The following is a 27,764-nucleotide window of genomic DNA, read 5'->3' as shown; positions in this document are numbered from 1 at the left end:
ACATAGAAATTCCAGTCGATCGCTGTAGACGTCCCCTTTCATGCATTTTTCTTGCATCTATTTGACATTTTTAGAAAATGTCATCCTGGGAATGGAGCTAATTTGAAGCAGCAGCTAAACTAAGTGGATATATAGCTGTGTGGTGAGAGGGGGCAGGGGGTTCATGAAAAGCAGGCTTTAAAAAGTCACTAAGTCTGGATAATAATAAAAAAAAAAGTGTCTTTGTGCCTTGAGCGAATTTTAATCACACTTTTCAGTGAGAGCTAATAAGAAATACCAATGTTAATGAACTGACCTAATTCACTAGCTGACATCTAGATCCAGACAGAATCCTCTGACTCACTAAAAGGAGGCTTAGGGGAGAGGAAGCAAGACTGCGAACTGGTGACATGCAATTTATTCTCACTATAAGCAGCACTCTACCCATGATGGTGGCCTGCCAGCCCCCACGGTCGAGACCCCGCCGATCGTCACCCAGGCCAGAGAAGCTTCCGAAGGAGAAGGTGCTGCGGGTGGGCGAGACATCCAGGTGATCCTCATGGAGCAGGAAAGGAACCCCCATACGCCGCTGACGTTTCTTTCCAGTGTGATGGAAGGGGATGGAGCCTTTTCTCTCACGGTCCTCACGCCGGTTCTTAAACTGAAGCAGAGCAGGAAGGGCAACCCAGTAAGAACCACAATGCACACTGTATAGTTTTCTAATGCAAATGTGTCTTTTTTGCCTACTGCATAAAGTAAGTCACACAATGAAATCAGAAAAGCAAAACATTAGGCATGTGTCTTACTTGTGACATTGCTAACACTGCTGTCCTTGTCCTGATCCAAAACATATTGTTTTTAATATGCTAAAAATAAAATTAGCATGCTAGCATGGACAGTGGCCCATCTGGGTTTCTGGCTCTGACCTTCTTGAAGATGTTCATGCCCAGGTCAGAGGCGAGGTCAGGGACTGCCTGTCGACGGAGGTTGGTCAGAGAAACCTTCGTAAATGTCTCTGTGCTGAGAGATTTTCCCTCTTCATTGCATTTCAGACTCATATCCTGCAAAATATAGCAGAGGATACACATGAGCAATGATCGGTGGAGCGTCTGAAGGGCTACATGAATGCATCCTTTAACCTTTAAAAGTTGCAATTTACACCACAAAAATATAACAACTCCTAATTATTACCTGAGTCTTGTGTGTGTTGACTAGCGAAGGCGTGGCAGCCACCATGGAGCTGCTGCGTGGGCGTGGCAGAGGCGTCACCAAGGGCTCTGGGGTGCGTTCAGGTCTCTCCTCCAGGATCTGCCTCAGGCGCTGCAGGTAGTACATCAGGGCCCAGTGCACACCCTCTTCAGTCCAGTGTGGCTGCAGCAGGCAGCGCAGCACTGCGACGTCAAAGTACGTGGCGTAACGCGCTCGCTGGGACAGGGAGGTTGGCAGGCCGGCAGGGGCTGATGTCCTGATGAAGAGGAGAGAGACGTGGTTGTTTTTACTGGTTTAACCCTTTTGTATCAAAAACCGCAACCCCTTCTCCACTGTAATGTTGTTACAATACCAGAATTTTAAACTATGAAGTATAAGACAAACATTGGCAAAAGTATGATTTGAGATGTCTATCTGCTTGTACATAGCTTTGGTCCTCTCGATACTATCGAATGTATAATTAAAAGAGATTGTATTGTTTTAAACACGTGGTGTCAAAAACGTATCAAAGTATCAATACTTTTGACTCAGAAAAAGTTTTGTCTGTCCATAGAGGTCATATTAGGAAGTCCTTTTCTACTTTAGGATGCAGAATTAACTAAATATAAGCAAACTTACACTAGAAACATGTACTGAAAAACCTAGTTATAATTTAAATTATTACTAATAAAAGCAGTTGCACAACATAGATAAGTTACAGCATAACTCAAAGTAACACCTAAATAGTTACACATACCACTAGGTGCATTTTTAACCTTTTCAGTACTGTCATGCAATTAACTACATCTACATCAGTAACACTATGTCATGGTCTTTCCTGTTATATTAGTCTGTCATCAACTCCTGTCACACTGCTTCATTAATAATGCATCAAAGGAGGATGGTAAACAAGGGCAGATTCCCCCTGTAGCATCATTGAGAGAGCAGTGGGAAGAGAGGGAGTCTAAGCCTACGTGAGTCCACTATAAATAAGCCGGAATGAAGGTCAGTGGTTGGCGAGCTGCAGAGCGTATAGAGCACCACTCACTGTGGAGAAACATATTGATACCATGAGAGAAGGAGAGAGAGAGACAGGGGAAGGCATTTAATCTTGGCCGCTGTAATAAGTGGAGCAGGAAGAGATGGTCGATATCTACATGAATCACTTTGAGAGCGGACAGCGGAGAGAGGCTGTATCATGTTTCACTGTCTAGCCGACACACACAGTCCCTCTGCCTGCTGCTGTTGTGTCAGGTTGCCACGGAGACCGAGTGACGACAGCCACCCCAGGCCCTCGGAGAGGCAGTGGGCCCAGCCCCCGACTCCATGCGGTAGGAGAGATGCAGCAGCCAGCGGTTGCCATGGAAACTGCCTCAGCATCAGCAGTGCTCTGAGTGGAGTGCGATGCGGCGGCGGATGAGTAAGCTGCATTAATCACAGGACCTGATGGCGGAAATGATTTTATCTTGGCTGAGCGACGCAGAGGTACGTGTTCGAGAGGATGAGGAGGAGACACAAATATGAACTTTGACAGGACGTCTGAGCTAATGGCGAAAATAAAAAATTTGGGTTCTGTCTTGATTAGATCTTTGGATTGAAATCTGTTGGTGCGGGCCAACAGTAAAGCCCCACCCCTGTGGGGATCCATACAGCAGGAATCCAACAACTTGAAAGCATGAAAGTAATTCCTTCTTACACTCAAATCCTCTCAAATGTCAAAATTCCCTTTTGCTGTGCATCTCATTTGTATTCAACTCACTTTCCTCCCTAACCTTGCTCTTGTGCAAACCAGCGTTTCACACACAGCAGCTTAACATTCCCACCACCAACACTTAGAGAAAGCAATTAATCTGCCCTTGGTGAGTGTGTGCTGCGAAACAATAGGGATAAATCTCGTCCTTCCTGCATTGCCATGTGACTGCTCAAACTGTGACTGCTTTGGTGTTTGAGTGTATGAGGATATAACTAGCTTGGGGGAGGGGGGGGTGAGAGCTTATTTTGATTTGCAGTCAGTTGCTGGCTGTCAGAGTGATCACGAGAAGCAGTGGAGTGACTTGTTTGTTTGTCAGAACAAGTTGAGATGAGCCATGGATGGCTTATCAACCTTGCTACTGCCTTCTCCCACATTACTCTCCCTCTCAGCCCACTGGTTGGGTGATTCAGGATGATGATGATAGACCAGCCGTGATGAAGTTCAAAACAGAAAACACCCACATAGGATGTGCAGAATGCAAATGTTTTGAAGTGTTTATCTGGGGACTTTCTGCAGAGCATATTTGGTGTTTTCCGGTAAATTTCTTTGGAACTCAAACCAGCAATCATGGATCACAATATTGGATGTAGCCACATCATTTTACACCGGACAAAAATATAAACACAACACCACCAGAGCACTGAACTGAACATTTATTTCACTACCATTAAACCATCTTGCAGGTGAAGACGCCAGATGAGGAAGTCCTGGGCTGGCTCACTAGACTGATTGGATGTACTGCCAAATTCTTGACATGATGTTGGAGACATCATATGGAAGTGAAAGGAACATTCAATTCATTTGTAGCAGCATTGGTGTGCATTCCTTCAGCCAGCATGCCAATAGCACACTCCCTCAAAACTGATCAGCATCTTGATATGCCACACCTGTCAGGTGGATGGATTATGGATTATGTTGGCAAAGTCCATACCAACATGGATTTAAAAAAATTTGTGAACAAAATTTGTGAAAAATAAACCTTACGTGGGCATAATACTAAATCTTTTATTTAAACTTGTGATAAACAAAAGTGTTGCATTTATAATTTTGTTTAGTGTATTTATGGAATTCCTTTTTTGCATGATTTTGCACAACCAAAACTTTTGTGAACAAAATCACACTCTTAATATAGTGAGTTACTGTCTGCTGGTCAAACCTGCCTCGTCTGTGCCAAAGCGAGCACAGATTGGGCCTTAGTCTGGCAGAAAAGATCAAACAATGCCAGACTTGCCGTGGGCAGACCAAATGAAGCCAGGCCATGTCATGCCAGGCCAGGGACACTGCCAGCATCAGACATGTAGCACATTACTTCAGCATAATTACCTTGGTTACGTATGTGGACAAACGTCAGCTGGGTCTGCTAATGCTCAAGCAAGACGGGGCTGTGTATGTGTGAGTGAGCGTGTGCTGCTGACTGAGGAGACAGTACTGCTTAGAGCAACACATTACACAGGGGAAGGAGGAGCTATTCATATACGCTAGCTCTCGCAAGCTAGTGGAGCGAGCTGTGTTGTGCAGTGTGTGCGACAGACGCCGCCGCAGGGCTAAATGTTTAGCCATCAACAAGACGATGGCACCAGCTCTGTGTCAGCGCGGGTCGCTGCACTGCTTCAACACACAACTGGCGTCTCGGGTGCATCACGGACAAGTATCTCATTTATCAAGGCTTTGGTGAAAGCAGCGTTTGCAGGGAAATCATATTTTGATCATTATGAATCGACACTAATGATTAATGTATGGTTTCACTGCATGATTTAACTCACTTAAAATGATGAAGAACAAGGCCTGTTCATGTTGCATGAGACAACGCCCACATGTTTCATATCTGTGTACATTAATAGCGCACATTTCTGCTGGGAAACATAGATATGCTCCCATTGCTCCCTCCTGTTGCTCATGCTGAGGTTTATCCCATGTATTTATCTATCTGAATAAAGGGTCTAGATAGATGGTGTCCTACTCTGCAAAGATTTTGAGGCCCTCTGAGACAAATTTGCAATTGTGGGCGACATGAATAAACCTAACTATGATAAATAATAATAATATTAGTAATATTCAATAATACAATTTCCCTTGCTGCTATGACCAAAGAGAAAATGTACCATATATGTGAGCTCAAGCCTCAAAACATGAGAATAGCAGATTAAAAGTGTCATCTATCATGTTCACACTTGCCATGTGGAGTGTAGCATTTACACTCTCTATGACCGCTCTACCTCCTGCTACTTTACAGCAAGCCCGAACAGGCGTGAGGCTCCAACGAGGCCCCAGAATCAAAAATCAATGATGTGCACACATGACCACATGCTACCTATCTCACAGCTTCTGGAGGTTAAATCAATTAACGGTGCTTACTTTTTCTTGGAAGGGCCTTTCACCGATGGGGGTTGTTGGGAGGGGCCACCTTTCTCAACCGAGTTACCACGACGACAGCTCCGCTCTCCAGCTGCGGGGGAGGAGGAATCGGATTGGGCTGCTTCGCAAACCACCTGGAAACCCTGCGGGTGGGAGGGAGAGATGGACAGATACTGTAGATGAGTGGACAAACAAGCAGAGGGACAGACAGACACTTCCTGATAATTAAAGGCTCTGAGGTTGGAGCAGGGTTTCTGCCATGACCCCAGCTAACCACGCTAATGCTCCTGGATGACTGGTGCTAATGAATATTAGCAGTGAGCCTCTGGGAGATGTTGAAGGGGGGGAGGGGAAGAAGCTTCTTGCCTGAACACATTCAATCAACATGAGACGCAAAATCAGATAAGATCTGGGCTTTAAACGCTCACTCACCATGGGACCAGGGTTGCCAGATCCACAGGGGCTGCACTGGTTGTTGACTGGGGAGTTCCTCTTTGCTGTTGAGACAGGCATGGCAGATTACACGTCTTAATTATGAACCAACAAAAATAGATTATTTCTAAAAGGGATTTATAAGGCTGTGAGTAAGGGTTTTTTTCCCCACCTGTCACAATGTTTCTGACAGGTTTGATGAGCGCAGTGAAAGCAGGGATGTCTGGCTGGCGGTGCTCCCACATTGGCTGCCATATTACAAGACCACTGGCCAATCTGAAGGTCAGGTCCGACTCCTTAAAAAAGTGACATATTAAGAATTTATTTATCATGTTGTTGGATCATTTCAAAATACAATTTTGAGGTCTAATACTTAAACACTAAGTTTAGGAAATTCTAAGATTGCTTAATGCTCTGTAGACACGCTGCTTAAAAATTACAGTGATTCAGTCCTCAGTTGGGAAACACATTGCCATCCCAAGAGTATTGTAACTTGACCATTGTGTCTGTTTATACACACAGATCAATAGGCATAGGGTGACCCCGAGTGTGTGTGTGTGTGTGTGTGTGTGTGTGTGTGTGTGTGTGTGTGTTGGAGGGTTCGATATGGGCCAGTCTCAAATGAGGCTGAATGAAACTGATGGTAAAAAACTTTAAAAGATTAAAAATAAATACAATTTCTGTAATAAAGTCACTCTTGGTATCATAGAAAACTGCACAGTAACAGTGGATTGTTTTGAGCCTGCAGTGCTGTTTTTCTCTTCTGAGAGTACAGACCTTTATCCGATGAATAAGCGGAGCGAACAGGAACACAAACAGCTCCACTGTGGCCATACTCTTGTGGAACAGCTTGGTACGAGTATGCTCATCCTCCTCCAGCAGGGAGCCGCTGTGCTGGGGCCCCGACCCCCCTAGGGCAGAGCCGGAGCATGAGCCAGGAGCGCCTGGGGATGAGCCTTGGTTCCCCACCGGCTGGAGGAAGGCGCTGCTGCTGCTGCCCCCAGACCAGCCGTGGCCCAGGCTGGGCTCGTGGTTGCACTCCTGGGCAGCGTCCAGCAGCATCCAGTGCAGTGTGTGGAGCAGCTTGGTCTCGGCCACACCCAGCTTGTCCTGGTGGCCTGTTAGAGGTCAAAAGTCAGGGGTTGATATTGAGTGCTGCTTAGTGAGGTGATAAATGGCATAAAGCTCGAGATTGTGTGGGTGGGTTTTAGTGTATATTGTATTTTTTTGACTTCTTTCGACATAAAGAAAACATCAGATCCAACTGAATAATTTCAAAGCAAAACGCACTGACTTTTTTTTTTTGCTGATGTTGTAATAGCATGAGTGATTTTCAAGCAAAAATGCCAAACATTACCTCGTTCAGTCTTTTTAAATGTAATGATTTGCTGCTTATTTTATCTTCTGTGCTTTTACATTAAATATCTTTTGGCTTGGGTCTGATGGTCTTGAAACACAAGCAACATAAAGACATCAGCTTCGGCTTTTGGAAACAGGCTGGCTCACTTTTCATTATTTCTTGACATTTTATCAACCAAATGTTATTCTGTCTTCAATCAAAATATTAATGTGCAGATTCATCAATATTAAAATAATCACAAGTTGTAGCCCTATTGTTAATATACTCAACCAAGGTGCTTTTTTTCCTCATTAATAACACTCTTGTCTTAACATTTGGGTGCTTTAAATAATCAGCGTATGTTTATTCTTTTATTGGCTTGAGGTTCTGGCGTGGTCCAGAAAAGTCAAAGATTTCATTTGAATAAACATGTTCATCATTTTGTTCTTTGTTTCTGATGATCCAGACCTTTACAGTCAGGGTGTTCTGTAACTGCCCTGCGACTCAAAGAACATCAGTTTTGTGTTTTGTTGAATGAGGATAACCTGGATACGGCTGTCAACTCGATGCCTGAAGCGGTGGTAATGTGTGTGTTGTGTGTCCTCACCCAGCCGGTTCCTGTTAGACAGCAGGATGGAGGTGCAGTGGAGTACATGAGGCAAGGCTGCCTGGACGAGCTCCCAGCGGGAGATGCTCTGGATGGCCTCCGACAGGGCCGGCGACAGCCCGTGGAGCTTATTCTCCACCAGCACGCGCTCAAAGGACTGGGGAGGCAGCCAGAGGAAAAGGAGAAAAGAGACATCAGCCAAGAACTAAAGCCCCCTTCTTTGACTGTCTAAATGTCCCACATGGCCCCAAGCTAGGCAGAGCCTGTGGGAGAGACAGTGGCAGCTCTGTTTAGATCTAAAGGGATCTGGAGAAGCGTCATTATGGATATGAGTTTCCAAAGGTCTGGCTCCTGGGTAATCGGAGGAAGCAAGGGGAAAAACTAATTTGCTAAATGTAAAATCAAGAGCCCACTTGATTTGCAGGTGCATTAAGGTAAAACAGATTACTGGGAGGGCAGCGATTATTTCCCCCTCACCCCGCACATGGCATTATGAAATAACTTACCACACAAGATGCTTCATACTGTTTCCCCAACTTTGGACGGAGAAATGCACTGAAAAGAAAACACAAAAATGCTTATATAAGATCTGAAAAACATAGATGTGGGCTCCACCATTAAATCTCCAACGCCACATTACATGTACATGACATTCTGTACAAACAGTTCACTGCAGCTGCTTATTTTCTTTGGCCCAATTTCTATATTTGCTTTACAGGTGTGACATCATGCAATCTGCATCCGTCTCCATTCACAGTTGCAAAAACAGGCAGCCCGTCTCCCTCCATTTAAATCACTCAATGAAACCAGAGGACTGACACACTCAGTTGCACGGGCATCCATTCACGGGTTGAATTATAACCAGGCAACACATCTATTCTGACGCTTATTAGGACAGATATGCGGGTGGCTTTTCATGTGCCAGGCAGCGGCTGCTGTCAAATCCTTGATCCCCCCTTATTTTCGGCAATGGCAAACACCTGTTATCAATTCCCACACTAACCTGGTTTGCCTCCATAGGAAGGTCTGGATGGGGAACGGTATTCCTTTCCCGCACTCCGGCTCGTTGTCGTCCAGGCTTTTCCTCTTCACCATTTTGGCCGGACCTGCCTGCCTGCCTGCCCGCCTGCCTGCGTGCGACCACCGGGACGCGCGGCGGCTGCTGCTGGCTCTGCCCAGGTGACCAGCGAGCTTCCCTCACGACATGATTGGGTTCGTCCTGCGTAAAATGGCTGCAAGTGTCGGTCGGTCGGCGGCAACAGAGATACGGAGAGAGGGAGAGGGAGAGATGGAGAGAGCTGGGGGGTGGGTGGGGGAGAAGGAGAGCGCTCTGATTTCAGCACCTCCCTCACCGGACAGCGACAGTTGATCGGCGTGCTAATTTATTATCGGCGGCGGAGCTTAAAGCCGCAGTGTGCAGCTGGGCCAGATGTTTCCCCTGTCAACCCTCTGCTTTATACACCATTAAAGGAAATGACTACAACGTGTGACTTAAACACAAACGGCTGTAAACACACGTTGAATCGCACCCGGATGGTGCATTCACGGGAGGCATAATCCTCCAGCTGAATATCAACAGGTTGTGTATTAACCCTGGTGGACAAGGTAGTGGGCCATACCAGACTTTGACACTTCCATAAGTTTCAGATCCTTTACTGAAGTACAGTGGTGAGGGAAGTATTCAGACTTTTACTTAAGTTAGCAATAGCAGTGTAGACATACAAGTAAAAGTTCTGCATTCAAAATGCAAATCAAGCAAAAGCACACAAGTATAAGCATCAAAATATAGGCCTACTTAAAGTGCCAAAAGTAACAGTACTCATGCAGAATGGCCCTTTTAAATATAGCAATAGTAATAGTAATACTAGTAATTTAAATAAGTGGATCACAATTTCTGCATTCATTTGACATCATTTTAATGTTGCAGCTGGTTAAAGTGGGGCTAATTTTACCTACTTTTTGTTATATATTTTATATAATTCCCCTACCCAAGCATAAATCAAGTCTTATTTTGTATTATCAATCTGAACTCCGAAAAGTAACCAGCAACTAAAGCTGTTACATAAATGTAGTGGAGTAAAAACAACAATATTTCCATCTGAAATGAAGTGGAGTGGAAGTATAAAGCAGCAGACAATGGAAATACTTAAGTAAAGTCCCTAAAATTGTACAATACTTGAGCAAATGGAGTAAAAGTAGCAATACCACATTAAAATATTGCATTACAAAGTAAAATTACAGTTGCATTGAAATATATATTCCCATATAGGTATTATTGTGTCCAAATTGACAAGCTGTCTGAGCCAATGTTACTTTTTTATCACTGGGCAGACTTATGTATGGTACTACATCATATTCTATAAGTTTAAAATATTTGTAAAATCTTAATATGCAAAGGAAGTGCAAAGGAGTTGCTCAAGTAAACTACAAGTAGGCTAACATGAAACGTCATACATAGCGTTGCCTCAAAATTGTCGCTAAATAATGTCACAAGCGCCATTTCCATAAAGTTTTCCCCTATTTTTGTAACAAGAGACGAATAAGAATAAAAGAATAGCTCGTGAACTTCTTACCAAGAGCTAAATATTGTAGAGAAGACGAAGTACATACTGTTAGCTATCTTCTAAAACTGTCTGTATGCTAATGTCAAATACGAAGCTAACGGCTGCTAGCATTCGGCTAACTTAGCTCACAGCCCAACGGGAAAACAGCTAAACTGGCACCGTCCAAATGTAACAAAATTCGCCTACCAGTTCCTCTAAAGCCCACGAACGAACTCGTTGTATATTGTTAATTTATTCCGAACAAAACACCGTATAAAAACGAACATAATTAAGTGCACAACTGTACCCCGTGTGGCGTTTTCATACCGCATTATTCTGTGTAGGTTGTAAAATGTGACGCTAGGGGGTGCTGTCGCGTGCCTGTTCATTTTTATAAAGCAGGGTAAGGGACTGTTCGTTACTTATGAAAAGGGAAAGGGTGGTGCAAAAACGGGGAGGCATGTCAAATAATTTTGTAAGCACTGGGGAGGGACTTGTGTTTTTTTTTATTTTGGTTTAGGGGAGCAGCATACAATTTTAATGAGGCTGTATATTGTATTTGTTTTACCGCTGATTTTTAATAAAAAATACCCTCCAAACATGCCCCTTGGAAGGCACGTTATCTTTAAAAAGTGATAAAAAATTACAGCAATTATTATAGCCAGAAACTGTAAAGACAGAAATTAGTGCTGGATTTTCAAATTTCAGACAGTCCTTTAAAACTTTATGTGGGACGAATGTTTCAGTCAGAAAAAAAACATAACCAAATAACCCCTATAACCCTTATACTACTGATAATTCATCAAAATCACTTTATCCTACATGTCTAATTTAAGATTTTGCCAAAAATAAACCCTTTGCTCTACCTAACCAGCATGTACGACAAGAATGAAAAACCAAACCTTTTTGTCTTCAACTTTTAACTTTTAAATATCAACAGGTAAGTTTTTAAAATCAAAAATATTTTTAAAAACACTACTTTGTGGGTGATGTATTTTCCCCAAATCACTCAGGAAGGCTCAAGGTAAAAAATAATTGTAGTTTTGTGGAGGGTCATAAAACAAAACAAAACAAAACAAAACAAAAAATGAAGTCACACCCCACCACCCCTCCTCTGATGAGTAAAGAACAGTCCCTAAACTGGCACAGTAAATAAAAATACAGAGTACAGTAGGAAAGCACATGATTACATCAGACTTTCCAGTTCACACAATGTAAATGCAGAAGGGCAAAAATATTATAATATTATATAAATAAACTCAAAATGTGTTAGCATCCCCCAACACTTGCCTTCATGTAGACAACAATGTTTTTTTACAATAAAAGTGGTAAGGTAAATCTAAAACATGATTCATTTCCATCACAGATCCAACTGACACCACCATTCCAACATGTTCCAATTTCACTACACTGGATTAAAAAATAAATGCTGATGACAATATTTTCTGAGAATTCATACGCGACACAAGAGTGAACCTGTTTTTATTTTCTTTATTTCTGTTGTCATCATCCTGTAGGAGCATTTGTCATCAGTACGTCTCAAACATCGGAAAGTGTGCACACATCTACATGGTCTTTTAAATACACTTACACAGGCAAAGAGGGGCCGGGGGAGGAGGGAGGCGCGGATATAGGAAGCACAGAAAAACACTGGAGGGGCAACTGACACCTGGGGGAGGAGGAAAAAGGGGGCAGAGGAATTTCACAATGGTGAGCAGAGAATATGCTAGAACAGTTTTGTTTTTTACTCTTTTTTTTTTTAAAATGAATTCTAACAGCTGCAAGTTGAGGGTTACTCCCATTCTTCTTGTCTTCTTCGTTTCTGCTTTCATTTCCTGTAAAGTTACCGGTTCAACCGCACAAAATGGCCAGGTAGCTGCTCTTTTTATGGAATGTTTTCATATAAAGCTTCATACTTGCCACTTTTTAAACAAACATTGGGCCCATCGCCCCTTTCAAATACAATGTACAACCCAGTCTCTGTAAAAGGAGAAAGATCACACGAGCATGAGGGGCCGGTTTAGGGATCTGACCTTGAACACTAGAATGCATCCTGGCCATTTACACTCACACTGAAAAGTTTAAGTTCGCTCCAAATAGATCTAATTTATTTATCATTTATTTGCCATGCCAGCATAACAGCGTTGTTGTAGCCTAATAAAATCACAGAGCTAATGTAAAACCAAACAAAAAGAGCAGCCCATTGGTTTGCGAAAAAGAAAACAAAAATCTATTGGAAAGCTAGCCTTTTAGCGCTTGACTCGACATAACTGCAGTGGTTATCCACATGGAAGTGCTAATAAGCCAGTGCAGCCACAGGGAACATACAAAACTGTAACAACTTCCACTACAGTGACATATATAAAAAGAAACAGGAGAACACAATTTTTTCCAACAATTCAGCACATATCAGGAAACCATAAGATTAAAACCGACAAACGAAAATTCCCGTCATGTCACATTTTAGCAGACATGCTCATCAGCCATTCTTTTGCAGGTACAGTTACGCGCCACTTTTCTGTAACTTAAGTCTCTTGCTGTTGTATCTTTAAGACTAGCGTCTAGTATCTAGTAGCTATTTCTTGCATTCAGTATCGTATAAATTCCGAATGAACATTATGCACCATACCGTTTATCTCCAAACACGTGGAATGTGATGCTTTTCACGCTAAAAAAAAAAATCACTGTACAATCTTAAAACCGTCAATGCCTTCTTAGACGAACATCCATTCAAAACCTTAATGTACAGCCTATCTAAAACAAAACAGAAAAGTCCATGTTTGAGTGAACAAAAATGAGAAATAAAAAGTGACTGGGCATGTTCCTTTTAAAGGTGTGAATGAAGCATAATCTTAGAATTCAGTTTTTATAATCCCACAGAGAGGGCCAGAAGGGTCGTTGATGGACGAGACAGTCTATCAACTGTAACTGTAGAACCTTTGGGGTCACGGGGGTCGTGTTGCAGTGAAGGACCTCGGGAGAACACTGGATGCTTATGAGTGAAATTGATGGGAAAAGGAGTGATGGTGTGGATTTTTTGGAGGCTATCCGAAGGAGAGGCAGCCCGCTCATAAGCCCTGTTTGGCGAGGGCAGCGGTGACATCCTGGGCCAGCGTGGAGAGCTGGGGTGACTCCATCATATTGATGCTGCCGGAGGAGGACAGGCGAGGGGAAGTGCCTCCCGTCTCGACGCCAGGGGAGTGGGTGACGATGATTTCTGCGCCGTGATCCACTCGAGCTTTGGCTGTTTCCCGGAAGGTCAGCTTGTGGCTCTCAATCTGGCGGGTGCATAAAAAAAAAAAGAAAAGGTCAGAGGTGTTTTCTTGTCTTTATTTTTACAGAAACTGGCATTGACAGGAAGCTGTATCTGTGTGCTTCTTTTTACCATAACATTCCCGCCTCCAGGAACATGGCTGGTGTTGCCCAGGGAGCCGACCTTGGCGTGGGCCTTGTCTTTAAAGTCCAGCTTCACATTTTCAATGCGCACATGACCTCCTCCTGGGAACAGGACAGAAGGAGAAGAAAAGCATGAAACCCATGGGGCATCACTTGCCTGCAGGCTTCTCCTGAGCAACACTCGAGGCAAAGAATCTGAGTGTGCACACTGCAGTGCCAAAAAACAACAGCTTTATCTATTTACTCTCTTGATACACACAGTATCATTTCGGGTTGGGGGACGAGGTTGAAATTACCATCATAAATTACAAAGAATATTTCCCTCATTTGACATGATGGCAAAAACATGCATTGTGTATTTTAACCGAGAATTACTGCCTTGCTGTTGTAATCCTCTGCCAACCAGTCAAGTTGCAGTTTACATTCATGTCTGTCTGAACTCATATAATACATGTAGTGAAGACTTCAATAAAAGCTATTAAAGGGATAGTGCACCCAAAAATGAAAATTCAGCCAGAGTCCTCACATCCCTTGCGGAGATCGGTGGGGGGAGCGGCTAGCACACCTAGTGGCAGACGGCGACCCAGACTAACGTCCAAGAACACAAAATTGAATCCACAAAATATCTCCATACTGCTCATCCGTAGTGATCCAAGTGTGCTGCAGCCCCGACATAAAAAGTTGTTTTGAAAAACGTCATATGAACTCTGTTTTTAGCCTCACTGTAGCCTGTAGCTCTGACTGCTTNCCGCTGCAGCTCATGAGCCTCAGCCAGCCGAGCAGTGGAAACCTGGTGGTGTAGTTGTTTCAAATGCAAAGCAATGCCAACGGATGAGGAAAGTCTTTGCTGCTCAGACTGGGAATTGGCGATGCCTGCACTTGAGAATCTGGACATCAGTACTGACGAGACTGCTGCCCTTCAGAGACTGTGCATCACCGATGACCCTGAGCGCGCACGCGTGAACGTGGAGCACAGAGAAGCAGTCAGAGCTACAGGCTACAGTGAGGCTAAGAACAGAGTTCATATGACATTTTTCGAAACAACTTTTTATGTCGCGGCTGCAGCACACTTGGATCACTACGGATAAGCAGTATGGAGATACTATGTGGATTCAATTTTGTGTTCTTGGATGTTAGTCTGGGGCGCTGTCTACCATTAGGTGTGCTAGCCGCTCCTCCCGCCGATCTCCGCAAGGGATGTGAGGACTCTAAAACTTCACCAGGGCCTCCATCGGCATATGGGTGAGTAGATAATGGCTGAATTTTCATTTTTGGGTGCACTATCCCTTTAAGGCCAGAGTAGGCAATTTTATTTTGGTGTCACTAGGCAAAAAAATCCCATAATAAACTTTGAGCAAATTGTAATTCAAGAGCCTCAAATCTCAGTGTGTCCTCCGCCTCACTCCACGTCGCTACAGATCACCTCGCCAGGAGGAGAGTGGACAGCAGCTCCAGACATAGACTCCCAGTCAATGTAGCAACACAAATCCAGCCAGTGCAAACCCCAGCTCCAGGGGACCATGAAGTGAACAGCTCTGACTCTCCACCAGGTCAGCAGACTTTCTGTTGCTGCCGTTACACGGGTTAGACCCAACGCTGCCACTGGTCACTAGCCTACCGTGACACTCGGTGCTGGGGGGGTTTTGCTGGCCGAATTTGAGCCGCTACAGCTGTGGACCGCCAGAGCAGACTTTTTACTTTGTTTTTACGTATTTTATTGGCTCAATCTGCTGAGCATCCTTGGGCAATTAAAATATTTAATAAAAAACTACTAGTTTCAATGTTTCTTTCAGAAAAGTATCCCTAAATACCGTGTCAGATGTCAGATGTGTGTAAATACTCAATTGTTTTTAAAGAGCAGCGGTGGAAGAAGTATCCAATTTTTTATTTGTGTAAAAATAGTCATACATAAGTGTAGAAATACTAAAGTCATGAATTCAAACTCTTACTAAAGTAAAAGTACAAAAGTATTAGCATCAAAACGTACTTAAAGTACTAAAAGTAAAGGTACTTATTATGCTGAATGGGCCATTTCTAAATCTTTCCAATCAATTCCAGACTTTAGACTTGATTACATCACACATTTGAGTTTAAGCACTCTAGGATTTGGCTTTGGGAGAGAGTTGTTCATGTTTCTATTTAACTTAGACATTTTGTCCTCGTTCATGGACACTTTTCTGACCCATCTAGTGGCTCTGGCGGGGCGCTCAGAACACGATCAAACTTGACTATCTATAGAAGTAAAAGTCGTAACAAAGTTTGCGTCGGTGAACATGTGGAAGGATCATTTGCACAATACACTAATCCATGTAAAAACAAGATGGCAGCCATCTCTGCCAAGTCAGGCTGCAGCCACAAAAGGTCCAAAACCTGATCACATTTTATGGTTGAAACTTGTTTATTTATTATTAAAAATGTTTGTAGTTTGATATAGAATACCAATGTGACTAATTTTAGCAACAGTAATGAGCTAAGACACAGTTAATTAGGAAGTACTCATTTGAGGACATTGGGACTTTATTATCATTGACAGTGTTTATTCTTTTATACTTATTGGGTCCTGTTGATCCCTAATAACTAGGAGAAATTAAAAATGCATACCAAACAAAAGTTCGGATCTGAAGAGGATATAATGTATGAATTTTGAAAATGTGCGTAGGTTCCTTCAAGTACTGTACTTGCTATTTTACACCAATGAAGAATAGTGTCGAACAAGTATATGTAATCCTGATAAATTCCTTAAATCAAAGCTTAAAAAAACCCTGCCGTACCTGGTCTGTGGTGGATATTGGACATGGAGCCACATTTGGAGGTGATGTGGCTCAAGTCGATCTTCTTGGTCTGGATTTGGACCTGTGGGCAGCAGCAGAAAGAACACATATAAACATATGTTCACAGGAAAAAGTATATTTAACTAATTGCTGGAGAGATGTACGATTCAGACATGAAATGCAGTGTGAGGAGAAGGCTAATATATGTCTTTTAGTATGATTACTGATACAGCAGGTGAGTGCAAATTAAGCCAATGACGAATCAGAGATGCTGATGCTGGTTCCCCGGAGAGAGGTTAACATGAAAGCGAGCGGCGACAGCACAGACATCAAACACAGGCACTACGTGACGCTACAGGGAGCAGGTGCTTCAATTAAACTTTATTGTCCATGGGTGATGTGAATTAGAGCGAGTACAAACACTGTTAAAAAGACAGGGAGACAACCCTGCATGCTGTAAAGAGGTGTTTACATTAAGATTTATATACGATGCAGAGACACTGTATGCTGTGTGCCGAGGGAAGACATTAAATATTATATTTTTAGTCCAAATGCTGGTGGAACATTGAATTAAAATGAAAACACGCCACAACTATAATTCACAAACATGCCTAGATGTAAAGGTTGAATGTGTTTTTCTGCAGAGTCACTCACGTTCCCCCCGCCTGCTGCGTGCTGGATTTTGTCCAGGGAGCCACATTTAGCCTGAACATGGCTAAAGTCCAGTTTAACACTTGGAATCATGACCTGGGGATGACAAGGTGGCTTTTTTTTATTCAAACAGCAAACATTGACAGCACAGTGGATGGGTGGGGGGGCTTAAAAATGCCCCTCCCTCCCACTTTCCTGCCAAAAATAATCTCCTAAAAGTGTCCCAATTTTAAATCCACAACCTATCAATCTGTCAGCTCACTTCAGTGCTGGGGAATTTAAATTTTATCTGATCTAGACCACAGAAAACAAGCTGAAGCTTTATATTGATGGAGGTTATTTTTTATGCAGGGATAAAGGCATTTATCAGAGAGCAGAAGCTGCACTTTTAGTGCTGTAATCCATCGAGTGTTGAACTTGTCCCTATTTTGATTTGTTACAGCAGCCTGAAGCATATATGGAAGTTTAATTCCCGAGTGCAACATCCAGTATATGGAGGAAGAGACTAAACTATTCTAATTTGAACAGCCACTATGTTAATATTGAAATTCAAACACTACAGATTTCATAGCATTGAAATATTTTACTTTGAAAAACCTTGTATTTGTATTTATTGGTTCTGAATTCACCTCTTAAAAATCAAAATGTGAAATTTTTTGAATTGCAATTTCTTTTTCTTTTTTTTTTAATGTAAGATAAAAAAAAAATTCAATTGTGAGAATTTTAAAAAAAATAGATTCAGGTTGCGCAAATTTGATGGGTCAAATTCAGATCTCAGATCAAATCAGATCTTAATATAAAAAAATCAATCTTTTTAAATTCTGAAACTTTTATCTGAATTTGTGATTATTGAAAAAATATTGTTTTTTTTATAAATTCAAATTCAAAAATTCAAGTTTCAGAATTAAAAAAACCCCATAAAAATACGTTTTTTTTTTAAAATTAAATTTTAAGAATTTAACTTTTATCAATTTGATTTTAAGAATCAAATTTGGACCTGGATCTATTTTTTGCAATTCTGAAAAAATACTGATTTGCAATTTCTAAATTTGGTTTTCTTTTTCAATTTTTATAAGTTCATATCCAAAAATTAAAGTTTCAGAATTAAAAGCACAAATCAATAGATTTTTAAAAAAAATTACATTTCAAGATTTTTATCAAATTGAATTTAAAAATCTAATTCGTGCAACCTGATCTATTTTTTGCAATTCTGAAACTTGAATTTTTTATATCTGAATTTGTGAATGAAAATTTCATTTTTTAAATTCAAATAGGTGAATTCAGAACAAATAAATTCAGATACATGGTTTTCAACATAAAATATTTCAATGCTGTGAATTCAGTGATGTTTAAATTTCAATATAAAGTATTCAGTAGAAATTAAAATCTGTTATTTGCTTCCATACCACAATACTACACTATCATTTGGGAATTTGGCCACCTTACATCTTGGTTGACAAAGAAGAAACATGGATGTTTTGCACTTTGGATATAAACCCTTCTCTAGCTCAAGACAGACAGATGGGCATGAACACATAAAAGTAGCACGAGAGAGTGCCACAACAGCCCCAGCCGAAAAGAGAAAGAAAGAGAAGAGGAAAAAGGGAAAGAAAAGAGAAAGGCGTACATACATTGCCTCCTTTGGGCGAGTGCTTCAGATTATCCTTGGAGCCGCACTTTGACTGAACATGACTGAAGTCCAGCTTCTCGTGTAAAATTTGAACCTAAAACAAAATCGAATTTAAACAAAAAAAAAAAAAGAAAAAAAGAAAACACTATATGTGCCTTACTGAGATAAGTCAAGTGTGCCATGGGTGATCATTGTGTGTTTACATGCATTTACATTTACAATGCTTTTTTTTTTTTAGTTCTACAAATATTTCTCAGAGCTGCTCTCGAGGCAGAAATAATGTCATTGGTCAATTTAACCAGTATGGAAGCAAATCATAAGTAGACATAAGTATTTTAATTTCAACATCTACTGAATACTTAATTGTATCTAAATATATGTTTTGAATTCAACTCTTTGAAATTCAAATATGAAACTTCTTGATGTGCAACGTCACTTTTGTCAATGTGCACAAATTCAGGTTTCCCAATTTTGGAAAATAGATTCCGGTTGCTCAGATTTGATTGGTCGAATTCAGATAAAGATTTTAATTTTAATTTAAAGTGGCGAAATCAGCAAATATCAAAAAATAAATTCAGACACGTAAAATATTTCAGTGCTCTTTAAAATTCAGCATAAAATTAATATTCAGTGCTTGTTAAAATTAGCATAATTATGTTTTTATTTGTTATGTCTTGTATTTGCTTTGGTACTAGAGCTGAAAAACACTTTTGCTGGTTGAACGCATTTCAGACTGATGCTATATTAAAATTGCAAATGGTAACAGAGGTGATAATCAATATCACGAAGCCTAAACTTACAAATTGAAAACAAACAAGTAATGAGGCAAGCAATTAACTCAACATACAGATAAATAAAATCTATATACTGATGCTCATTTGTGGTTTAATACAACCAATGACATTATTTCTTACTATGTGCCATCCTGTGTTGTTCTGTAAAATAAAAATAATGTTTGAAAAAGCCTGCTCCATTGTTCAAAGGGCCGACAGTGAACACAGGGGGAGGGAGCAAAGAAGGGAAGAAGAGATTCAGGGGAAAACGCGCAGGAGCCCTGACAGCAAGCCTCCGTCTGCGGTCGACACTGACCTGACCTGGATTCTCTTGACAGCTCTTCCCTCTTACACACACACACATTTAGGGGTGCACACACTGCTCTTACTGTTATTTTTTTTGGATTTCTTGCAGCTCCTACGCTACCTTCTACAGCTGTTGCAGTACAGACAGCTGCAAGGTCAAGCAATGACAATGCACCTGCACAGACAATCCAGTCGAACTAAGAATATGGATATTTTAAAAGCCATTATACTAGAGCTGAAACGATTAATGAAATATGAAGAATTCCGATGATAAATTATCTATTATTTTTTAAGCAAATATTATAAACTTCACTAGTCCAGCTTCTGGAATGTTGATACTTGCTATTTTTCTTTATCCTCTGTAATAATAATGTAAATATTTATAGGTTTTGGTGTGTTATTCCAACAAAACAAGCAAAGTAAGCAGTCCTTTTTCACTCCTTTCTGCCATTTCATGGACAAATTATTAATATAGCAAATATTCAACAGATTATTCAATACTGAAAATATCATTAAAATCCTTTGTGGCAGCCCTATGTTATACATTATGCAACAGCTCTACTTAATTATTTAAATTTCTGTCAAGGTAGCAGAGAAAAATCACCCAAAATTACAGTGGTGGAACATCAAATGCCACCAAACCACTTTTATTTTCAACTACTTTTTGTGCATACTCAGTGTTTTATTTTGAAAAAGGTCATTAGTGTCAAAATAAAATAACATTATATGACTATAAATAGATCATACATTTTAGTTTAACATATAAAATTTCTTTCTTTTTCTACTTATTTAAAAAAAGAAGTCAACCATCAACTCTTTGGTGTGATATTATCGAGCACTCTCAGTGTGATATCACACACTGTGCTCCACAAAGGCTCCTGTGCTGCTCCTCCAAGCCGTGCGTCACCCAGCTTCGTTAAAAATTTCTGCCCCTATGTCACATTTCTCTCCAAAGAGGAAAGAAGAACTCACCTCCTCCTCCTCCTCCTCCTCCTCCATCATACATCATACATCACTGGGGTTAATGAACAGTCTCACCTCTGCAATACTGCGGGGACATTAAGACTGTCTGTTGCCTTGGTTATGTGATTAAGAACTTGCAGCCCATTAGTCGACAGCACATCTGTTACACCACGCACACGAAGATGAGTGTGTCTAAAAAAGTTTCTCGAACAGCTTGTCCACCTCTATGTGCATTTCAGAACCAGAAATCTGTCTCTTTTTCTATCGAGCCCCTGTTTGTGAAGAGGAAACAGTGATGTGAGGTGATATCTTTTCATTCTGTGTCCCTGATGCAACTTCTCAATAAGTAATTCCGTCCGCTTGCAATTATTAATACAGAGAGCCGGAGGGAAACTCCAGCACAGCGATGACGGAAACAGATCCCCGGGGCAAATGATGCTGCAGGTTCACTGCTCCTTGGAGGCAGCGACAGGAATATTCTTAAGAGGATAGCTATTTTAAATCTGCTCCGGAGACTAACATGCGATTCCTTGTACAGCTCAAGCTGGTCCGTGTCTTATTCAATAGGGAGAAATTAGACAGAGGTAAGGAGAAGGGAGACAAAGGGAAAGTGAGGGGAAGAGGCCGGAGGCAGCTGATGACGGAGAGGAGAGGAGACAGGGAGAGGACGGTCAGAGGAAGTGACGGCGGGGGTTTGGAGGCAGTGAGTGATAGTGAAGATGTGAAGAGAGATATTTGAGCATTTTACAACATCTCTACACCTCAGAGAGAGACAGACAGACAGAGAAGAAGAAGGCTGTTACAAATGTTCTCAAATCAAATATCCAGCAACAACAACTTATTTTTAAAGACGGATAAAGATCCCCTTTGCATCTGTCTTTTTATCATTATTATGTATTATTTTGTTCTTTTAACAGCACATTTATTTGCATCTTGTATGTATGAGTAGCATGCTACAATTCATGCTACAATAAGGTGAAAACATTAAATCTTGAAATTATATATACAGTAATAAACTCTTTTATCAAATAGATATATTTTAAAAAATATAATAAAATGAATGGTGTTGCTTGATTTGCACTAAATACTGAGATTACAATAAAAAAAAATTCTATTTTAAGCCTTTTCAGACAAATTAAATGTTTTTTATTTAAAGGTGTACAATATAACTTTGTCCTTTACTGCCCCCAAGTGGCAGAAATAGGTAAATGCATGCTGTTTGAAAGTTTCAAGGACTTCATTACCCAGAAAGGCATATCTTTCCCTCTGCTGTTCACTGAAAAAAATGTGTGTCTTTCTGGGTTCTGTAAAGATTTACAGTCGGAGTGACAAAAAGATTCTTTTACTTTTAAAATCATCTTAAGTGCAGATTTAACTCAGCTGGACCTTGACTTCTTGCAACTATTACCTCTCTTCCAGCAACATGGGATGGGTTCAGTTCTAGTTAGCGCACCTTATTTTAAACTGTTTGGAGCATTTTAACCATAAATAAACTGGTTCAGAACTGAAAAGTTGGTTCCCAGCTGGAACCAAAAGATAGCAGGTTTTCCTTGACCTGAAGAGTGAACCGTAACGTGAAGATCGATTTGAATCACATTAATTATTTTAACCTAGCCCTAAATCATAGTTGGTCTGTGCTTGTTTTATGGATAAATACAAATATCTGTAACTAACAACAGCCCACAGATAACCAATGCAATCTGCCATCTTGTTACTGCTGTTTACTTCTGTTGTGTGTTGTGCAACACCCTCCATTGATGACACATCCTTGATTACAATGGTTGTGCCCAAAATTGGTGGAAACATGGGCTGGTTCGCTAGAAACCACCAAAGTTCCAACAATCCTGAACAGAACAGGTTCAAGCACCAGAGTTAGTTTAATGGTAAAGCTGTATATGTGATTTCTTTTCCTGTTAAAATCCCTTAAACACATGAGAACCTGACACTTGTTGAGATCCTTAGTGTGATTCTAAACCCAGAAAACATCATGCTTGTCAGGTTTCAGCCCAGCCTGTTACCTGTCCGCCTTTCGGCTGGTGCTTGAGGTTGGAGGTGGACCCAATCTTGGACTTTACATTCTTCAGGTCAGGCAGGGGCTGGTTGAGAACCTTCAGCTGCCGCTGGGCGGAGGATGGCGACTTGGGCGGGGTTCGGATCACCGCCACCTTCTTCTCCTGGAGGACGCTGAAGGACTTGGGCGTGTGGCTGCCGGGGGTGCGAGAGCCAGGGGTGCGGCAGGAGTAGCTTGGGGGTGTGCCGGGCGTGACGGCAGAGGAGCCAGGAGTGGAGGCGCCGCTACGGACTGATCGAGAACGTGCAGACTCTGTGCCTTGAGAGAAGAAGAGAAATCAAGGGATTACAATGATGAAGAGAGGAAAAAAGGGAGGGACAGAGTTGTGAAATGAAAGAAACCCTTCCTGGAGACAAAAACACACAAGACAGATGGACAAAGAGAAAAAAAGACAAAACATTAGAGCAATAGATGGATTGGAGTGTATGATCCTTCATCTGCTTCTGATGATGATGATAAGGAAACAGCACTGCCCCATTGGAGTCAAATTTGCTCAGTTTACACAAAACAAACAACCCAGGTCAAACAAGACTGTTTGACAAGGAAGCTGTGAAAGCCCACAGAGGCAACTGAATTCATTTAACGCCGGAGGCTTGTTGCTGGGCAATAGGATTTTAGTCGACAACATCCTGAACAGGAACCTGCTGTTATGGATCCCACCTGTTCCTCTGATAAAGTCACTGCAGGTGTGACAAAGCCAAATTCAACACATTTTAAAAAAATACTCGAATGGAAATTACGTTGAATTGAGACAAAACTACACTCAAAGAAATTATTTGGACGATTTCTCAAGTTTTTGTATTTCAATTGCATATAAAACTTCCATCCAATTGAGTTCTAATATTAGTGCTGTTTATGTTTACATTGCCTGCTCAAGGTAGGAATATCGTGCTATTACCTCGCCATGCTGTATATGAGGTGCAAGTGTGAAATAGGGGGACAGAATGGTCTCGCCTTAAGTCTGCCACAGGTGGTAGTAACAGCATCAAAACAGTGCCTGTGTAAAAGGAACATCCGGCAGAACAAATCCCCAGGCAGGACCGGTGTGGTGTTTTGACGACATGTTATGTGTGTGACCTGCTGTGGGAGATTTAAAAAGTAGCTGTTTGCAGTGAGCGATTTACTCTAAGAAGAAGAACAGCGACCGTAAATGTCTGCAACTTGGGAAAACAATAAGATTCGTTAGTTCCTGACCCTCCATGATTGTTATTGCCATGTTATGCCATTGTTGTTGGTTAGGAAGTGCTGCTGACGGGTATGTTTTATGTCACACTAGAGGCAGATGCTGTTGTGTTACATGTCACGCCTCTTTTAGTTATGCAATGCCGTAACGCTGTCTATAATCACGCACTGGAGAAGCAATCCTGTGTAAAAATGCAAAAGCAGCACAAAGAAGGGACTTCGTAATGGCCTCGTGGCATTAGAAAAAAAAGGCTATAGTCTTTTCTTCTCAGATTTATATGATGTATTTACATAAATGGAACTTAAATTGGTTTATGTCAGAATTACTTGACTCAAATGGACAGAATTTTTGTATCCAATCTAAGACGAAATAATAACCTGAAATAACCTGAAAAAATAGACCAAATAATTTCCTTGTGTGTAAATAAACAAAATTTCAATTTCACCTTCTTTCTGATTGGAAGATGAAGGTTTTTTTTACACTATACATACATGTTCAGGCAAATGCTGCACATCAGGCATGCTTGTTACAACCCTATTAAGAGGGGAGCAAAATGTAAAGAGACCTTTCAGAGTAATGTGTGACCAAGATGAATGAATGAATGCTTTGTCAATGGATGGTCGCTTCTATACAGAATCCTAGTCCATTACTTTGGTGTTAAAAAAACCTTTATACTAATAATGAGATATGTGGATGAGGAGGGTGTGACGGGTCTAACAGGAGCTACTAGGTGGTCTACCTGCCATACCAGGGGCTCTTCCAGACCTGCTGTCCGCTCTGGACTGGATCGCTTCGAGGAGGGGGAGGCAAAAGGACAAGGAGGACAAAGGGGAGGAGTGAACAAGGAGGTCAGGGAAATAGGGGGAAGAAAAGAGCAGGGAAGGAAGTGTAGGGTGGTAGGAGTTAGAATTTAATAAAGTAATTAAAAAGAAAGTGATTGAGGAGTATAGGTGCAAGAGATTAAAGAAGCAATCTGCTGCTGAAGAGATGAGTTAATATGGGAAACAAACAAGCTGGAAGGTTCTGTATTTGTGTGTGTGTGTGTGTGTGTGTGTGTGTGTGTGTGTGTGTATTCTTACAGGTTGGCCTGGAGGGGGTGCTGTCTTCTTGTTCAGCAGCAGGAATGTGGCGTGTCAGAGATTTGGCCGGCCTGGGCAGAGACGACCTCTTCTCTGGGCTGCGGTATGCTCTCTCCTGAATGAACACACACACACACACTGGATAGTCAATACTTGGCTTCAATCACATGCAGCGTGCACGGCATTGACTACCTATCAATCCCTGTTTTCCTTTCATTTTACCTTCTCTGCCCATTCGTGTGGCAGAGAGAACTGGCGGGAACATGCAGAGGAGGAGCGAGCCTCATTGAGCTCCGCCTGCACCAGGGGGCTCCGTTTAAGGCTACAAGCAGAGCCGGGCCGGGGGGGCGGGTGATCAGATGCCCGACGCTGAACTGCCATCTTTAACAGAACGGCCCTCGTGGGGCTCTGGACCGAAGCGGCGATGAGAGGCAGGAGAGCATGCAGGATGTGAGGGTGATGTGAGACAGAGGTGACAGACAAATGGAGAGATGAAGAAGTGAGATGGGATGGAGCAGAGGTGAAGGGACAGACACACTACATGCAAGTGTATGATATCTCAACAACTGTCACCTTACTGTGCAAAATATTTAATTTTTAAGTGAGTAAAAAGCTTGAATGGATGGAGATGTTTACACGAAGGACATTAAACATAATGAAACTTCCAGAAAGACATGAGTGAGAAATATAAAAATGTTTTGTGAGAATGTACAGAGGTGAGAGATGGAGTTGAAGACATTTCTCAGAGCCCCTGTACTGCACATTATAAGTGTTGTCTGCCTTCTCTCATACTATTCCTATACTCACAGATTTTCTCTGTCGAGGCTGGCACAAGGACAGGGGCAGGCATGCAAGACAAAATGAACAAGCACACAGAGAGAAATAAAGAAAAACACATGCAGGAATGAAAAGAAGCAGGCGAAGAAAAGATCCAGTTTGTCATGCAGACAACAACTGACATGATGCAATACACAGGGTTATGTAAAATACTGAGAGACAAATGTGACGCACATTTGAAACAACAGAGTATTGTTTGTGTGTGATTTGAAAGAAAATGAATACAGAACCACTGGAATAACCTCATCCTGTGAAACTGAATAAATGTATTTGAACAAAAAAGACATAACTGCCATCACCATCCGGCTTTTATTTCCTACCCTTTATTTTAACGCATCATTTCCATTCAGATTTGTCTTGTGGCTGTATCCTCTGTAAACCAGTCAAGTTACAGTTTACATCCATGTCTGTGAAAACATAGGTGCTTTACGCACATCTTCAACTCGGCAACACAGAAGATCTATACAAACAGCACAGTTTCAAGGTGGACAAGATTTGTGTCACCATTCTGTATCTGTCCAAATGTCTCCCCTTCTCTTCCTAAGATATGACACTGACTAATGGAAAGAAAAGTGTTATTGCATTACATTACGATGTCACAGTGAAGCTGACCTTTGACCTTTTGGATATAAATATTATCTCTTAATAATCTTATCCTATTAGACATTTGTATGAAATTATGTCATAACGAGTGTATGAATTCCTGAGTTATGGCCAAAAACATGTTTCATGAGGTCACAGTTATCTTGACCTTTGACCACCAAATTCTAATTAGTTCATTCATGAGTCCAAGTGGACAATTTTGCCAAATTTGTGGAAAGTCCCTTCAAGCATTCTTGAACTATCTCGTTCACGAAATCAGACGGACGCAAGGTCACAGTGACCTTGACCTTTTACTACCAAATTCTAATCAGTACATCCTTGAGTCCAAGTAGATGTTAGTGCCAAATTTGAAGTAATTCCCTCAAGGTGCTCTTGAGATACTGTGTTAATGAGAATGCAACAGATGAGGTTACAGTGACCTTGACCTTTGACCACCAAATTCTAATCAGTTCATCCTTGACTCAAAGTGGATGTTTGTGCCAAATTTGAAGAAATTCCCTTAAGGTGTTCCTGACACACACGTCTTCAACTGGGCAACACAGAAGATCTATACAATCAGCACAATTTCAAGGCACCCAAGATAAGTATCACCAGTTCAGTGTCTGACTAAATATCTCCTCTTCTGTTCCTGAGTAATGACGTTGAATAATGGCCTCAAAGTGTTTTTGCAGAACATTATGATGTCAGAGTCATAAGTTGGCATTTGACCTTTATGGATATAAAATGTTAGCACTTCACCATTTTGTCCTATTCGACATTTGTGTAATTTTGTTTTCATAATTTGTGTATGAATTATTTAGGTATGGCCAAAAACATGTTTTGTGAGGTCATAGTGACCTTGGCATTTGACTTTCAACCACCAATTCCTAATTGGTTCATTTGTGAGTCAAAGTGGATGTTTGTGCCAAATACGAAGAAATTCCCTCAGGTTGTTCTTAGGATACTGCATTTACAAGAATGCCACAGATGTGGTCACAGTGACCTTTGGCCTTTGACCACCAAATCTTAATCAGTTACATTCTCATGCCCAAGTGGATGTTTGTACCAAATATAAGAGTATTCCCTCAAGGCCTTCCTGAAATATTACGTTCACGAGAACTAGAACACTGCGCTCTGAGAACGCAGGGTTACTCGTGGTCCCTAAAGTCTCCAAAAGTAGATCAGGAGCTAGAGCCTTCAGCTATCAGGCTCCTCTCCTGTGGAATCATCTTCCTGTTACGGTCCGGGAGGCAGACACTGTCTCCACATTTAAGACTAGACTTAAGACTTTCCTCTTTGATAAAGCTTATAGTTAGGGCTGGCTCA

General features: G+C 41.4%; 2 protein-coding genes across 10 annotated transcripts in view; both read right to left on the bottom strand.

Moving 5' to 3' along the window:
• The window catches only part of LOC126401734 (protein unc-80 homolog), a 48,153-nt gene extending 39,253 nt beyond the window's left edge, over positions 1-8,900 (bottom strand). For all 9 annotated transcript variants that reach the window (XM_050063201.1, XM_050063202.1, XM_050063204.1 and 6 more), the window contains exons 1-10: positions 8,657-8,900; positions 8,160-8,208; positions 7,654-7,810; positions 6,485-6,825; positions 5,880-6,003; positions 5,708-5,772; positions 5,276-5,418; positions 1,171-1,444; positions 906-1,040; positions 424-640 (exon numbers count right to left, since the gene is read on the bottom strand). In XM_050063201.1, coding sequence (XP_049919158.1) covers positions 424-640; positions 906-1,040; positions 1,171-1,444; positions 5,276-5,418; positions 5,708-5,772; positions 5,880-6,003; positions 6,485-6,825; positions 7,654-7,810; positions 8,160-8,208; positions 8,657-8,748 — 1,597 coding nt within the window. In that variant the 5' untranslated portion in view covers positions 8,749-8,900. The remainder of the gene's footprint in view (positions 1-423; positions 641-905; positions 1,041-1,170; positions 1,445-5,275; positions 5,419-5,707; positions 5,773-5,879; positions 6,004-6,484; positions 6,826-7,653; positions 7,811-8,159; positions 8,209-8,656) is intronic.
• Positions 8,901-11,673: 2,773 nt separating this feature from the next.
• Positions 11,674-27,764, bottom strand: part of LOC126401747 (microtubule-associated protein 2-like) — a 79,025-nt gene continuing 62,934 nt past the window's right edge. Inside the window, exons 10-16 of the mRNA XM_050063223.1 lie at positions 25,020-25,134; positions 24,680-24,730; positions 22,705-23,015; positions 17,018-17,110; positions 16,364-16,445; positions 13,582-13,694; positions 11,674-13,474 (exon numbers count right to left, since the gene is read on the bottom strand). Coding sequence (XP_049919180.1) covers positions 13,265-13,474; positions 13,582-13,694; positions 16,364-16,445; positions 17,018-17,110; positions 22,705-23,015; positions 24,680-24,730; positions 25,020-25,134 — 975 coding nt within the window. The 3' untranslated portion in view covers positions 11,674-13,264. The remainder of the gene's footprint in view (positions 13,475-13,581; positions 13,695-16,363; positions 16,446-17,017; positions 17,111-22,704; positions 23,016-24,679; positions 24,731-25,019; positions 25,135-27,764) is intronic.

The sequence above is a fragment of the Epinephelus moara genome, chromosome 15 (assembly GCF_006386435.1).
Source record: "Epinephelus moara isolate mb chromosome 15, YSFRI_EMoa_1.0, whole genome shotgun sequence".
Lineage (NCBI taxonomy): Eukaryota > Metazoa > Chordata > Actinopteri > Perciformes > Serranidae > Epinephelus > Epinephelus moara.
Note: the sequence above shows the minus strand (reverse complement) of the source record. Positions and strands in the feature narration are given on the sequence as shown.